Source organism: Poecilia mexicana, unplaced genomic scaffold, assembly GCF_051168715.1.
Source record: "Poecilia mexicana isolate PSO_F unplaced genomic scaffold, ASM5116871v1 scaffold_18, whole genome shotgun sequence".
NCBI lineage: Eukaryota > Metazoa > Chordata > Actinopteri > Cyprinodontiformes > Poeciliidae > Poecilia > Poecilia mexicana.
Window position 1 is genome coordinate 2,984,680 of NW_028263387.1, and position 15,263 is coordinate 2,999,942.

General features: G+C 41.3%; 1 protein-coding gene across 1 annotated transcript; it reads left to right on the forward strand.

Annotated features, from left to right (window-relative positions):
* The first annotated feature begins 1,041 nt into the window (after nucleotides 1-1,041).
* gal3st4 (galactose-3-O-sulfotransferase 4) lies at nucleotides 1,042-13,152 on the forward strand. The gene is made up of 4 exons (XM_014998133.2): nucleotides 1,042-1,342; nucleotides 5,646-5,762; nucleotides 8,036-8,336; nucleotides 10,050-13,152. Exons 1-4 carry the CDS (start codon nucleotides 1,320-1,322, stop codon nucleotides 11,151-11,153), a joined length of 1,545 nt encoding a protein of 514 aa, XP_014853619.2. The 5' UTR covers nucleotides 1,042-1,319; the 3' UTR covers nucleotides 11,154-13,152.
* Nucleotides 13,153-15,263: the final 2,111 nt, after the last annotated feature.

A 15,263-nucleotide genomic window follows, 5' to 3' on the forward strand; every position in this document is an offset into this window, starting at 1 on the left:
GCACTGGCAAACAAAGAAAACACATTGCAGTAAAGCTGAGCTCTGGAGCTCTACATTTTGTATTAACAGTTCTCAGTATTAATTAAGATAAAGTTTTTTATCATTAAAGCAAAGCATCTGTTGTATTTTCTAACCAAAATGACTGCAATGTGGGTACTGGCAGCTATGAAGCTAACTCAGTATGTCACAATATTCATCACAAAATATTGGAAAATAATGAAGTTTCAAAGGGGGAATAAATAGGGAGATGGGGTTCAAATGACTAAATAAATAAATAAATAAAGATGAACAAGGAATAAAATATGCCTTATACATGTTATACACACTATCAGTGGAAAAATTTAGGGCTGGTTAAGAAAAATTATAATTATGAGAATAAATGGGAGAAACATTGTACAGTAACGTTGAAAGAATAAGATGGTAATATGAAAATGAAGTCACACAAAAAATTATTGTAAAAAAATAAAATGAGGAATGTTGAGCTGTTTTCAACTTTGGTATCATCTTACAAAGAAGGAAATAATTAATCTTTTATCAGCGTTAAAGTATTATCAGTAGCAGGACTGTGATCCAGCTGGGGGGACTTTGGCTTATTCTGCTTCAAATCCAGGGTGGGCACGGCTGACTCTGGGCGGGCCCATGCCGCTGTGAGAGGCCGGTTAAACAGCTTTCAAATTCCAAGAACCACGAGGGCTCCCCGAACAGGTCCCGTCAAATATTTCAGAACTCTATCTAAGCGTTTTTCCTCATTAAAGCCATTTTTTTCTTGTAGTTTTACAAAAGTCTTATAGTGGTATTTCGTCTTTATTTATTCTCAAAATATTATGACTTAAAAAAATAAATCTTAGTCTGACCGAGGGGAGTTCTCTTCTGCAAGTAAGATAATAACTGCAGAATCCCTCTGTGTAAAATCTACACTTACTCTTCAGCATGTAGCCAACATTTACTCCTAACGTCTGAATAAACCGTAGCCACAGGATTCAGTGCAAAATCTCCGTATTTGGTTAACAACCAAATACGTAAAGAGCGTTTTATTTTGACAACACCGGAAGTCGTCTGCAGTCTCCCGCATCTATTTCTCTGGCTGTCAGTCTTGGCCGTCGGCATATTAGGTTGCAGAGCTCCGTTTGCTCTCAAAGAAAGTTCCAGTGGTTTTGAGTGAGGACCGCGGGGGAATCAGCGCTCCGGCTCCGTGTGGCTGAGCGGGGTTTGCTCTGATTCCATGGCCTGTACTGGCGGTGGACCAGCTGCTGCTCAACACTCCGAGATGCTCCGAGCTCTCCGCAGCTGCACAGTGACACCGGCCCGGGGACTCAGCGATGTTTTTCAGACGGAGAGCCAGGTAACGGTGGACCGGTCCGACCGCACACTGGCAGAAATGCGGGGGGCGGGGGAGGGGGGGAGGAGGGAGTGTGAGGCTGAAAGCCGAGCGGAACGACGGCTGCTGGATGCAGTGATTGAGCCTGAGAGGAGTGGAGGGGCCGGCTGTGGTCGTGTAGAGGAGGGGGGATGGAGGAAAGAAGGAGGAGATGTGGGTGGAGGGCTGGAAGGGCCCCTCACACACAAAGGATTTTCTTCTGATATTCCTTCCATCTCATGGATCAGCTTCGTGCAGATGCAGCCTGCCGGTGTGTGTGTGTGTGTGTTTGTGGTATTTAGTGCTGTGGTTAGCGTTTGACTGATGGTGTCTGCTTGTATCATCATGGCTTCTGTTTGTTGTGCCACCCAGTGAATGTGATGTTAGCACATCATGCTAGCTGTGTGTCCTGTGTGTGCGTGTGTGTGGGTGTGTGTATGTGTCCCAGTGGAAGTGGGGGAAGCAAAACTTCAAGGCCAGACAGTCAGAGGTTCTGAGTCTGGTTCAGTTTTCTTCTCTCATCTTCACATTCCATGTGTATCTCAGCTCCTTTATTGAACAGAACTCTGTATGGCTGAAATTAATCAAAATGTTACTTCTGAAGCCTGCAAACTGTGGAGTAAATGATTGATTTGAAAAGTTGACAAGCAGAATAGAAATTTCTCCTTTGATTTAGTTGAAAATACTAAGGCTTTCTGAAGCTGATATATTTTTTGGTGTTTTGTCTTCACGACTCTTCCAAGGCCATCAGCAGCGCTTGTTGGCTATTGCCTGATAATACACAAATTCTTCCATTAGGGATATTACGGCTCATGCGGCTCCCCGTACTAAACCAGGTGTTGAACCGTCAACCTGTGGTTTTGTGCTTACGGGCCTTTCAAACGTGCCGCCAATATCCTGCCATAACCAAACCATCACAGAGAACACCACACCTTTCTGTCAAATTTCATAAAACTTACAAAATGTTTTCACACAAATTAACTGGTATGTGGTCAGTATCAATTCATACACAATTAATATTCAGTGAATGACTAATAAGTTTAGAACAAGTGACCACAAAAAAAAAAAGCCAGTAATGTCAGTAGTGGTCTTGCAGTTGGCGGGTTGTGAGTTTGATTCCAGCTTGTGTGGGGCTCTTCCCTCCAGCCTGGCTGCCTGTGTGTGGGTTGGTGAATGACTGATTGTTCAGTGTGACCCCGCTGTGAAAGTGTCTCTAGTGGTCAGTATCACTAGACTAGTGTACCTACAGTGAATCAGTCCACCTACAGTGAATCATCCAAAGTCAGTGACTCAATCCAATCAGCTGGATTTCCTTAGATAGAAAACACGTCGTTTTAAGGGCTAAACTAGTTTAATCATCTGAATCGGTTCATACAATTGGATTAAATTAATTGCACATTTCTGAGAATAATTCGGTATATCAAAAACTGAATTGAAATGTGCAAAAGAAGATTTTGAAGTTCTGTTCAGTGAGTGCGTCAGTATGAGTTTAAGCATCCAATGGCTTTCAAAACCTCTCAACAGCATTGAATGTAATGAACATCTGTCACACGTTTCAGACGTAAACAGTATATGTTGCACATGTTGATGAATTCTTGGTTGACTCGTTAACGACCAGTCCGTTTCTCTGTCCTTTTATGAGAGGTTTTTGTGGTTAGGGCAAAACAGTGGTTGAGTATCAAACACTGGGCTGTACTTAAAGCGCAGAACGATTTTTATTGGAAGCTTTGAACAGAATCTGTGATCCAGAGGAGACACTGGGATACTTCAGTTTTACTATAATAAGTTGGATTAATTTATACAACATGGAGAATAATGAATCTGTAAATAATGCACAACTGCAGATGTCTAAAAATATCCTTATTTGTGTTTGATTGGTGCTCATTTTAAGGCATTTAGTTTCGATGGCGTGTCTGAAAACAATATCAGATGAAACATTGCATTGCTGCTGCATGTCTGTAGGTTACAGAGTACCAAAAATGTTCGACATGGCAAAACCACGGAGGCTGACGGATCACGACAAGCTGTGGCTTGGTAAGAAAACCAGACCTGCAGATTGTTGACAGTGCAAACACTCTGACTGAGGTCACCTGTTCAACTCACACTCTCAGGAAGTCTTTGTCACTTACTGTAATAAAATGTTTGATTTTCAGTGTGCATGTCGGTTCCAGAGCTTGTTAGAGTCACGCATTCCTGCTGAGTGCATTCTTTCTACAGCTAGTATTTACATAGGGGTTTGCAACCTGCCAATATGGCCTCTTGCTTTCACTTTTTTCAAAAGAAGTGAATAAGGAGATGCGGAAAATAACGATGCCAGAGTTTTGCAATTTCTAATAGGTAGAGATCGCATCGTTTGAATTGTATTTTCAGATATTTTTGGACAGTTACGTAGAAAGGCATGTTCTTGAACACAAAGTTAAAAGCTGAAATAACATCAAATAATACAAAGTTGGAGAGTAGTAGGAGACTTTAGCAGAGTTGGACAAAGTGGTCATCATGTCCTCCAGTAGATTAAGCAACATAATTACTGAGGTGGCCCATTCTATAAGCTTTATCGTTGTTATTGGTTATTGTACAGCAATGATTTCAGCTGATAGTCCAGAAGCTGTGAGAATGTGGAGAGATAACGGTGAACAGGAGAGCAGCAGGGAGTGCCACTATCAGGCGTGTAACAGGAGAATCGAACAGAGGCTGAATGAAAACAAAGACTTTTATGTCCTGGGAGGAGAGGAGAGATTATCAGGACTGGAGCTGGGAGTGTGCTTCACTGACTGTAAGGAAAGGAGGAAGCTGAGGGAAACTAATGGAAGAGAAAGACTGAACAAAATCCCAAAGGAAACACAGAGAACAGGGGAGACGAAACCATTCCGAAATATGAAGACTCTAAATGAAAAACTAAATGCACAATCAGACAAATGAGAAAGCATAGGAGCTGGAAAACACTAAAACTCTAATCTGAAGGAATAATGGTAAATAAATAGATATGACATAACATCTGTCATGAACATGAAGGAGTCTTCATGAATGTTTGACTGTTGTTATGAAGCGTCATTCAGTAAATAATGACACGTTTAATGCAAAGTCGACACTTTTAATTAACTTTTAATGCAACTTTTAAAGCAGCTTTGCATTAAAAGTGTCATTCTTTACTGAATGACGCTTCATGACAACAGTCATAAACCTTCATGAAGACTCATGACAGATGTTGTCATATTTATGACAATCAGTCTTATGATCACTGTCAGTGTTACCATTTTTTTCTACTTACAGCTATCAAAAAGGATGAGCTTTCCAACAAAAATCAGTAAACAGTTCAGGTTCACAGGCAAACGAGACTCGCATCCATCCAACACACAACATGTCCGTCTGCGTAGCTGTAGGCCGGTGAGGCGTTTCTTTGGTCATTATTTTGCTGGTTGACGTTGGGTCTTGGTTATGTGGATGATGCAAAATATTTTGGCTGTTCCCGTTAAATCACAGACTTTCTTAGACCTTATCTAAATTCCTCAGACGTTCAAATTACGCAAATCCCAGCTGTGCTAAGAACGTGGAGAAGGTGAGGAAGATGTTGGACTGCTGGAAGCCTCGGTCAGTGAGTCACGGTTAATGATCCTGCTTTTAAAGCTGACCGACTCATCGTCAGTCTTCATGTTATAACTGATTTGTGTATCTCTCCAAAAACAAAAGCCTCTACTGTGAAGAGGCCGCAGTGATGTAATGTGCAGGGGGAGAGGGGGAATGTCTCCTGATGGTGTGGGACTGTTTTCCTCCCAGTCATGATGCTTTTAGTCTGACTTCCTCCATGACTCACCCCATTCTTTTCCTCCCTCACTTCGCCTCGTTGTCCTCCCTCCAACTCACCCTCCTTCTTTTATCTCCTCTGTTTCTGTCTGTATCACATATTTATCATCCATCCATCCATCCATCCATCCATCCATCCATCCATCCATCCATCCATCCATCCATCCATCCATCCATCCATCCATCCATCCATCCATCCATCCATCCATCCATCCATCCATCCATCCATCCATCCATCCATCCATCCATCCATCCAATAATTTTCTCTATTATTGTTTTGCTGATGATGCTTTAACTCTCCTCTCCTCTCCTCTCCTCTCCTCTCCTCTCCTCTCCTCTCCTCTCCTCTCCTCTCCTCTCCTCTCCTCTCCTCTCCTCTCCTCTCCTCTCCTCTCCTCTCCTCTCCTCTCCTCTCCTCTCCTCTCCTCTCCTCTCCTCTCCTCTCCTCTCCTCTCCTCTCCTCTCCTCTTCGTCTTCCTCCTCTCAGGATGTTGCGGTGGCTGGTGTGTGGTCGGCTGGGACCAGTTTGGATGTGGAAAGCACTTCTGCTGTTTCTGGCCATTGCTTTTGCAGGTCAGCTGCTGGGAGTCATCTTCAACAAAAGGTATGTGACATACTTCCATATTTCTTATTTTTGTATCTCAGGTGTAATTGTTTAGTAGTTTTAGTTGAAGCACAGCTAAGCTTTTACACCATTATACCAGCTGGTACAGTCAAAATATGTGTATTCATTTATAAACAACTAGCGGAATCAGAATGTGTCAACAGATGTTAAATTACATAGAATTTAATGCATTCAAAATTGTTAACACAGTTTAGCACATTTTCTTTTACATACATACATACAGAACCTTTGTATTTGTGTATTGTATTTGTACGCCCGTAAATCTGACGCACAAGCAACATTCACAAACAGCAGAAATGGGAAATAAAGCTGCCTCTGTTAGCCCACTGGGTGGTAATTTGCTATTCGAGCCTAAAGTAGAATCTCAATGCTAAACATGTAGCAGCAGCACAGACGTCTCCGATGCTAATGTCAGTGATTCTACGTCGAGATTTCTATAGAAGTTCCATGAATGATGAGAAATTCCTGAAACTCTGGAAAGATGAATGGATAGACCAGAGCTTTGCTCCAATCTGATTGTAGTTGCAGAAAACAACAAAAAAATCCATGCTGTTGAGCTCGTCTGTCCATATTTTCCCCAATAATTTAGAAGCAAAAATAGTTTTTGAGTTGAAAATTTAGCCTATTTTGTCAATATATATTTTTCAGTTAAAATGAGATTAACTTGATTAATACTGGAATTAACTCAGTGAAAAACTTTAATCCAGTATATTGGGAATAAATAATTCTGTTTTTCTTTGTCTCTTTTAGCTGCTTGCATGCTCGAACACACACACACACACACACACACACACACACACACACACACACACACACACACACACACACACACACACACACACACACACACACACACACACACACACGCCCTCATAACGGCTAAGCTTAGATAGAGGCTAACAAAATGAACTAGAAGCTGTTGTCAGGTGCCATTTTATTGTGTTAGCCCATAAGAATCGGCATGATAATGGACCATCACTATATACTTGTCTTAATAAATAGAATTCATGAATTCATGACATTAAGAACATAAATGGAGAAAAAAAATAATTCCCCACAAGTTCCATCACTGTTTTTTACCAAAATGAAAAATAAGTGATCTCCTGGTTGTGTCTGCCATTGTAATGTACTGATTGGGTAAAATGACTTTACATTTAACGGCTGAGCATTAACAAGACAGCCACTTGATGATAAAATATGGATAAAACACCACCAAACGTTATTTATGTCACTGCGCATTGAGATTCACCACCTGGGTTTTGTTTTTTTGTTTTTTTTTGTTGCATCGTAACAACATTCTTTCTAAATTAAACACTAAAAGACTATCAGATTTTTTGCCAACAAAAATGAACCAAAGTTCACAAACTGTTCTTTAAAGAGGCGGAATGCAGTCTAGTGTACTTCATTCCTTGTACCTAGTCAGTGAAATGGCTTTATGCCACGTTCCAAAAGAGCCTGAAGATGAGCTCTGAGTGTCAATCAACAGGTTTAAGGTTAATATTTTGTATTTGTATGTTTAAAATGTTCTCAAAATTGCATGTGTGGTTTTTTTTTTATTGGGTCTGGAAAAATCTGGAATTCTGTGCAGCTCTGCTATGAGCCAGAGACACCAGAGTCACATGGTCTGAGAAATAAATGGTACTGGCTGGTCTCATGACACAAGTCTTTATTTCACAATCATAGTCATTGTAATGGCTTGAAATCTGTTGGTAATTTAAAAAAAGGCCTTGATGGTTCTTCCAGTCCATCAAAGTCTATAAGAACCAAATGTCTCGGTTCTAGACATTTCTAATTTCTGTTGTTTTGGCACGTTTGGGGCGGATTTGTTTGGGTTCATGTAGGTGAAAACTTTTCTGAAACTGATCCCGTGTGTCCAATATTATTTTTTTTAATGATGTGGCAGAGATGATTATTTTTATAAAGACCCGGCTATGTGTGTACAAGACCTCATCATGTGAATGTGGATGGTAGCAGCCCTTCATTTTGTAGAGTATAAATGCTTCAAATATAAACTTAAGATCTCAATATGTGAAATAGTTGGCTCAACAATAACCAGTCAAACATCAAATCCAGAACAGGTTTATGTTTGGTCAGATGATACATTTCCCCACAATTTATCCAGAAATGATTTCATCTGGGTTTGATTCAGCCCCATATGAATTAAACCCAGCATTATAAAAATGTCCTGCTTTCCTCAATTCTTTCTGACAGTTTGAAATCTCCTCTGTGTAAAATTCTTTTCCCTTCTCCAGCAATGTCCAGCCAGCCGCACGATCCATCTTTTCTTCCCCTGATGCTCAGGGGCCGTCTCTGGGTTCCTGTCGGCCCCACACTCACATCATGTTCCTGAAGACCCACAAGACGGCCAGCAGCACGGTGCTCAACATGCTGTACCGCTTCGGAGATGAGCACAGCCTCCGCTTCGCCTTGCCGCTGGGATACCAGCTGGGCTACCCGCTGCCCTTCAACGCTCACAGAGTGAAAGGCTACCGAGGTCCCAGAGCCATCGAGTTCCACATCATGGGGAATCACATGAGGTTTAATAAGCTGGAGGTGAGTTCTTCAGAGGAGCAGAAAACATGAGGGTGATGTAGAATTTAGTTGGATAAGAATAAGAAATCAGCATGTCTGTTAGCTCTCTCTCTGAGAAATGGCAAGATGGAATAATGAAATCATCCCAGAGCTCCTTAATATTTGTCGAACTTCTTGTGATAGCAGTGACTGCTTTGATATGTCAGCTCTACGGTTTCTTAGGAAGACCCTCCTAACGTGTGTTTTATTGTCGTTGAAGCGTCTCTACCAACCGTAGAGACATGTTTCTCTACGCTTGAACTGCCTCTGTGCTTCATGGTTGGTTGGGTCATCATGACTGACCGATGCTTTCTGATTGATTATTGACAATCGTGTGTTCAGTGCATTGCTGCCTGTAGCCACAGCTGCAGCTTTAACACTTTAGGGGCGAGTTCTCCATGAAAAACATCTGTAGAAAATTACTCCCGGAACAAACCAGATGTGACACAAGATTGTTTTAATACTTCTATTCAGGTTTTTATAATATATCTAAAATAAATTTATGACAAAAACAAATGATTTTGATTTCACTTTAAACCCTTATATAATGCCAATTACAAATTGTTGCCTCTTTTTCTGGCTGCTGGAGTCCTTTAGGTTCCAGCTTTATGGATCACAGATCGCTCTCCCAGATCTAGCTTTCTTTTGGACAATTTCTGTCCTACTATAGGTCAAGTGTTCAATCGCTAATATGACAAATATTGGCTGTTTGTCCTGTACTGGAATATTTAATTTACCCAACTCTGCACTGTAGATGGAGGGTCAAAGACTGAGGCTCCTGATTAACGCTGAAACAATGTGAACTGTTTTACTAAAGCAGAAAGCAAATGTTTGCTCGTCCAGTTTTAATCTAAAACGCTAATCTTATCACTCACTATTGCATATCATCACACTATTTGGGGGATAAAAGCACAATATATCCATAAATTCTTCATTCTAACTGAAGTCTCTCCATGGTGCTCAGACTTCCTGTTCCAGAGCCTGGAGCAGGAAGTGACTCTCGACGTCCATCTGGTGACATGCACACTCAGCCAGACATGATTCAGGGCTAATCTGAGCCTCAGTTGATGTGAAGAAGCTTCAGAGTTAGCCAGCTATACTTTGGCCCATCAGACGGTCTCACCAACATAGACTTGTTGGTGTCATTTAGGTTTAATACTTGTGTTATGCTTTTTTCTAATTTCAAGACTAATTGCTTCAAACAGACTCTGACATTTTTATCGGTCTGAAGGTTCAAAGTGTGAACCATTTATAAATCAGCACATAATGATAAATGTTTATCTTGAGGCTTCTCCCCATTAGCAGAGCCTGTCCTGAATGCTAGACTAATTAGACTAGCCATCATTGATGGTGGAAAAATAATTTTCAAGTGAGTTGTTTGTCCACTAGTAGCACATTTAGCATTGAGTACATGAAATTGATTGACAGCATTAAGACCCTCCTCTTGGCCCTGATTGGCTGCTGCATTTCGATCTTTTCATAGATCATCTGTCTCATAGCAAACGACATGGTGACAGTTTTAACAAACAGAAAAAAAAGTCATTATTAAAGTTACATACTGCAGCTTTAACTGGCATTTTTGTCTCATCAATCGTATCACTTTTCTTTTCAACATCATGAATATGTTCTACTGCCTAGAAATCTCCATTATTATTTTTTATATAATATACCTTTTTTATTTGCTCTTGTTTTGAGGTGGAGAAGGTGATGCCTGCCGACACCTTCTACTTCTCCATCATCAGAGACCCGGTCGCTCTGGCTGAGTCTTCCTTTGCCTACTATAAAGAAGTGGCCCCAGCCTTCCGGAAAGCCAAAGGATTGGGGGAGTTTGCGGACGACCCTAAAAAATTTTACGACCCTCGTCTACGGAACAACCACTACGCCCGCAACCTGCTGTGGTTCGACTTTGGCCTCGACAACAACGCCAATTTCTCTTTGGCGCTGGCTCGGCTCGGAGAGGACATGATCCGGCGGACCTTCAAGCTGATTCTTGTCTCCGAGTACTTCGACCAGTCCATGATCCTGCTGAGACACGCCCTCTGCTGGCCACTGGATGCCGTTGTCTTCTTCAGCCTGAACGCTCGGCAGCAGAAGCCCAGCAGTGCCGGTGGGGTGGCTGGGACCTGGGTGGGCAAAGCAGCAGCAGCCGCTGGTGTTGGTATTAGAGGCGGGCTTGTTCAAGCAAAGATGCTACCGAACCTTTCCCTAACACCGGAGCAACGGGAAAAGCTCAGACAGTGGAATGCCTTTGATTGGTACCTATACAAGACCTTCAACAAAACCTTCTGGGAGGAAATTGACAAGTTTGGTCATGCTCAGATGGAAAAAGAAGTTCGTCTGCTCAGGATGCGTAGGGAAGACCTGGCCCGGGTGTGCCTCAGGGACGGGGGGAAGCCTGTGGAAGCTCATCGGATCCGGGACAAAAACATTAGACCGTTCCAAAGTGGATTAGTTAAAATTCTGGGTTATGAGCTCCAGCCAGGGCTGGACAATACCACTCGGATGTCATGCCTGAGGATGATCAGGCCTGAGATCCAGTACAAGGATGTGTTGGATTCTAAGCAGTTTCCACAGTTCCACGCCATCCCAGCTCAGCAACAGAGCCAGAGGCTGCTGGTGGCCGTTGGTGGGACCTTTATAAAACAAGAGCCACCCAGGAAAGGAAGAAAAGAGACGGGAGGAGAAGCTGGAGCTGGAGGAAGGACTTTGGACGAGGGAATGAAAGACTGGGAAGGCAGCCGTTTAGTTAGGAACAACCAGACTTTGGTACGAGAGCATGAAAAAGGAAGGCTTAGATAGGAACCTGTTGTTTTCTGTCTCTGGATGCTTGAGATGTCTTAGAAATGGATGAATACTAGTTTTGTTTACCTGTGTGAAAACAAAAAGCTCTTCTTCTATTTTGACTTGTTTTTGTAAATACTATGATAGCTGTAGTTAATGTGGTCATCAGATGTTCTAATAGCAGCAGTCACTAGGGCTGGGTGGTGTTTGCTTTTGATCAAATTTAGCCTTCCTGTTATCATATCACTGTCTGCCAGGAAAGACTGTTGAGCATTTTGAGATGGAATGAGTGAATGAATGAATGAATGACCATTCAACAGCCCATATTGATCTGCCATTACCTCTAAAAACACAATAATTGAACATATGAAGAAAAGTGTTCATAACACTGACTCCTATAATTACTAGTCAGCTCTGCTTCTGCTCGCTCCTCTATGGTGTGCAGGTAATTAAAGCAGTAGTGTATTATTTTATAATGAAAATGCCTTGAGATTGGTTTGGTTAGCTAGAACACATGCTAACAGTTTGGTCATGGAGTAAGTTGAAGATTATTTTATCATCACAGATTTGTTCTAGTGTAGAGTATAATCTCTGCAGTTCATCTCTTAAAGGGACGGTTTGGGGTTTAAAACAGGGGTCCACTGATTGGCCAGCCAACCGATCTGAGCTCTACAAAGGTCTGGAAATCAGCCACTGTCCTCTTTGCTCTGCTGTGAGAGACTGACTGAGGCCACGGCTGAACTTAGAGACTTTGTGCCGTTTCAGATACCTTTTAGCAGCTTTTTTATTTTATTTTTTACCGAACCGCGGCTAATGCAGTTCCTATGTTATCTGAGACTTTGGTGACAACTGACAGTGTCAGTTATTAAAAAGAAACCAGCACTGTAATCAGGTCAGGCTTTTTTAATGGCTGGAAAACTGCAGCTGTAATTTACAGTGACTGGATGGTCAGGCTAACAGCCAATCAGAGGGGAGCATAGACCAATCAGATTACTTCTTGCCAGACATTTTATAGTTGTTGAAGTAAAAGTGGTTTAATTAGGAACATGACTATTTAAATACCCATTCAGTGGTAAAAGAAAAAACACTTCAGAAGTTTATAAAACTGTTTCCATGAAGCACTCTAGTATCATGTTTGTTATTCCTTTGAGCTGTAAGAGTTTTGCTGAATCTTAATAAGTTCACAGAACCTTATTCTAACACCAAAAGTAAAACTCCGATTTTGAACTGAACTGGAGTTCCTTAGTGTTTAGTCCCTGCAACTCAGATCTCTGTAACCTTTCAGAGGTTGAGGTCTGTGGTTTATGCAGATGTTCCTAAACCTTTAAACAACCTTTAAACAACACTTGTCTGAGATGTTTTTACATCATTTATATTTATCATAAATCAGTGATATTACTAAATATTTTTAAAAATAACCATACAAGGGAACCCAGAACTGTATCTGAACGAGAAAGGAAAGTGTTGTAAAAATAAAAAAATACTACATTGTGTTTAAATCTCTGGCTTGAATTTTGAGACTTTAGCTTAGTGGGACAGTCAAACCTGAGTGGAACGATAAATTGACTTCTGCAGGTAATACGCTAATCACTCATGACTACTCCACAGAACCCTACCTTTAAGATATCTGAGCTGCCCTTTTTAACTGTAGATGTCACGAATGACGAACTCTTCCTGTCCCACAGCAGGTATGATATGAAGAAGCTTTGACTGCACAATACAGTATGTTTACCAGAGCACAGCCCACTTTAACTTCCAACCAACTGTTTAACTCCCATCCAAAGTGGTGCTCTGGTCATTTCTGAGTCGGTATTCCTACATCACCACCCAGCCCTAGCAGGAATATCAAAAAGCTGTGTGTTCTGTTTTCTTGTTTTTTACATGAACTTTTAAAATGTTGGTACTGCCTTTTATTGTATAAGAGAACTGGCGCCACAGCCTGTTTCCTGGTTGTAAGAGTTTTCATATTAAGCTTGATGTAATGTGCAAGACTTTATAAAATATTCCCTCCCCTCTCGTCAGCTTCCAAACTGCTTTTTTTCTTCTTGTGCTGCAGGAGTAACGCTGACCCTCCATGGACGCTTGGAGGATTTTGCAGCTCTGTGCGGCATCCGGCAGTGAGCTGCTAGCAGCTGCCTTGCATTCCTTCTTCCACGCAATTATGGGGGGAAATTTTCTGCCATAATTCGAGAGCACAAAATGATCCGCAAGCGAGTGGAGAGGCTTGTGAGGGGACATTGGATCTGAGCAGAGGGAAGTTTTGAGCGTGAGGAGAAACATTTGAGGAGGAACAGTGGATATTTGAAAGAGATCAGCAGTTCTGAGTTTGAGCACTGCAAGTTTTGAGAAGAAAGACATGAACTGAAGTTGTGTGCTCTCGAATTGTGGCAGAAAAATTTCCCTGTAAGCAAACGAATGTATTTACACAGTGCAGAAGAAACTAATTTAAACTCTAGGATTTTTGTGGACAAAGTTGCTTATTTAAATTTAAGACCAAAAAGTAAAAAAAATAAAAATTCTGGAAATGCGATATTCCAAGACCAACTCTGCCGCCACACGTCTCCTCCAGACTAGCGACAGCAGCGATTAGTAAACACCTGGTGGAGCTACATGTCTGCTGAGCTCATCATACAAACTACAAACGCTCCTAACAATGGATTTCAACGGCAACATTGAATGGGATGGAGAAGCATCGTCATGACGACTTGGATGGAGATGGAGAGTCAGGAGCAGTGGGTGTTCTTAAAGAGACAGACCGATTTATTTAGATACAGCTACGATGTAAAGTCAAACTTCAATTTCTTTTCAGTTGTTTTTGATATATACAGCATTTTCATAACAACTGAACGCAACGTCGTTACTTGATTGGGCTATAAAATGGTACTTTGTGCCTGAAAAATACATAATGCCTCCTTCACTCTAGTTTCTAATGTCTTAAAAATAAATACCTTTACGTGGTAATTATTTATTTCTACGTAAAGGTGTAGCATTTAATAACTAGTTCAAATCAGGTTTTTTTTTTTTAATGGGCCAAAAACAGGATGTCTATGTCAGTCAACTGAAACGAACTAAAAATTTTCTTTTTCATTACAAAAATACTTACAATCAATCAGAGTGGAGCCAGTGGAAGGTTTTCTGTGTAAAGCTGGGTTGCTTTGACACAATCAACTTAAAAGGGGCTTTCACCAAGTTCTACCACTGCATGCTAAAAAACATCACTAACCCTGAGCAAGCATGGGGAGACGGTGCAGAGGAACAACACTCCCTGAACAAAGTCAAAACCAGAATGACCAGACCTCTGCCTCGAGGACGGGGAAGAAACTGAAAGAGACACTGAGCTAAGGAAAAACAGCCACTGAAATCAGTTTTAGTTCATCAGTCAGTGCAGGATGACGTGGAAGCTGCTGGTCAGGTCAGCAGGATGAACTTTCGTCCTGCTGAGCCTCAAATGTTTCTGAGTAACATGAGAGGAAAAACAATCCACGGCTCATGTTTCTAATTAGAGCTGCTTGATGGCCTGCCAGGGTCTGGTTGTATTGTCCTTGTATCCAATGATGATACTAACTCTAATACTGTACCTCATTCTTCCACTGTCTGCTACAAAAAATGGAAAGTATCTGGCTTACAATTACGGTATAAACCTGAAGGTCACATAGAAAATTATATGAAAAAAGTTCAAATAAATTTACTTTGCAGCTTCTAGTTTGTAGTTAGATTGTTGTGGAGAAATGTATTTCCCAAAGATAATTATTTTAGTTTTACTGCAAAGATGCCACAAAAAGTCAATCATTTTCAATTTAAACACACATGATGTAAAACCAGTGATGAGTTCACGCTGTCCCCTGCTCTGCTCTGTTCTGTTGAACCGGGTCGGCCTGTCAGAGCTACCAGCCAGGCTACCAGCTCAGCAACTTCCTCTCTGCAATGATTTTGAACTTTTCATTCTTTGATTACAGAAATCTTTAAACTTTATCACTGAATGAAACAAACAGCAAAAAAAAAAAAAAAAAAATAGTCTAAAAAATGTTTAGAAAATTTAGTGTGAATAAGTCGGCAGCTCCTCTTTTTTTAAGTCGGTTGAGTGTCGATGTTGTTCACTGTTCTTCCTGAACACATTTGGCTTCAGTG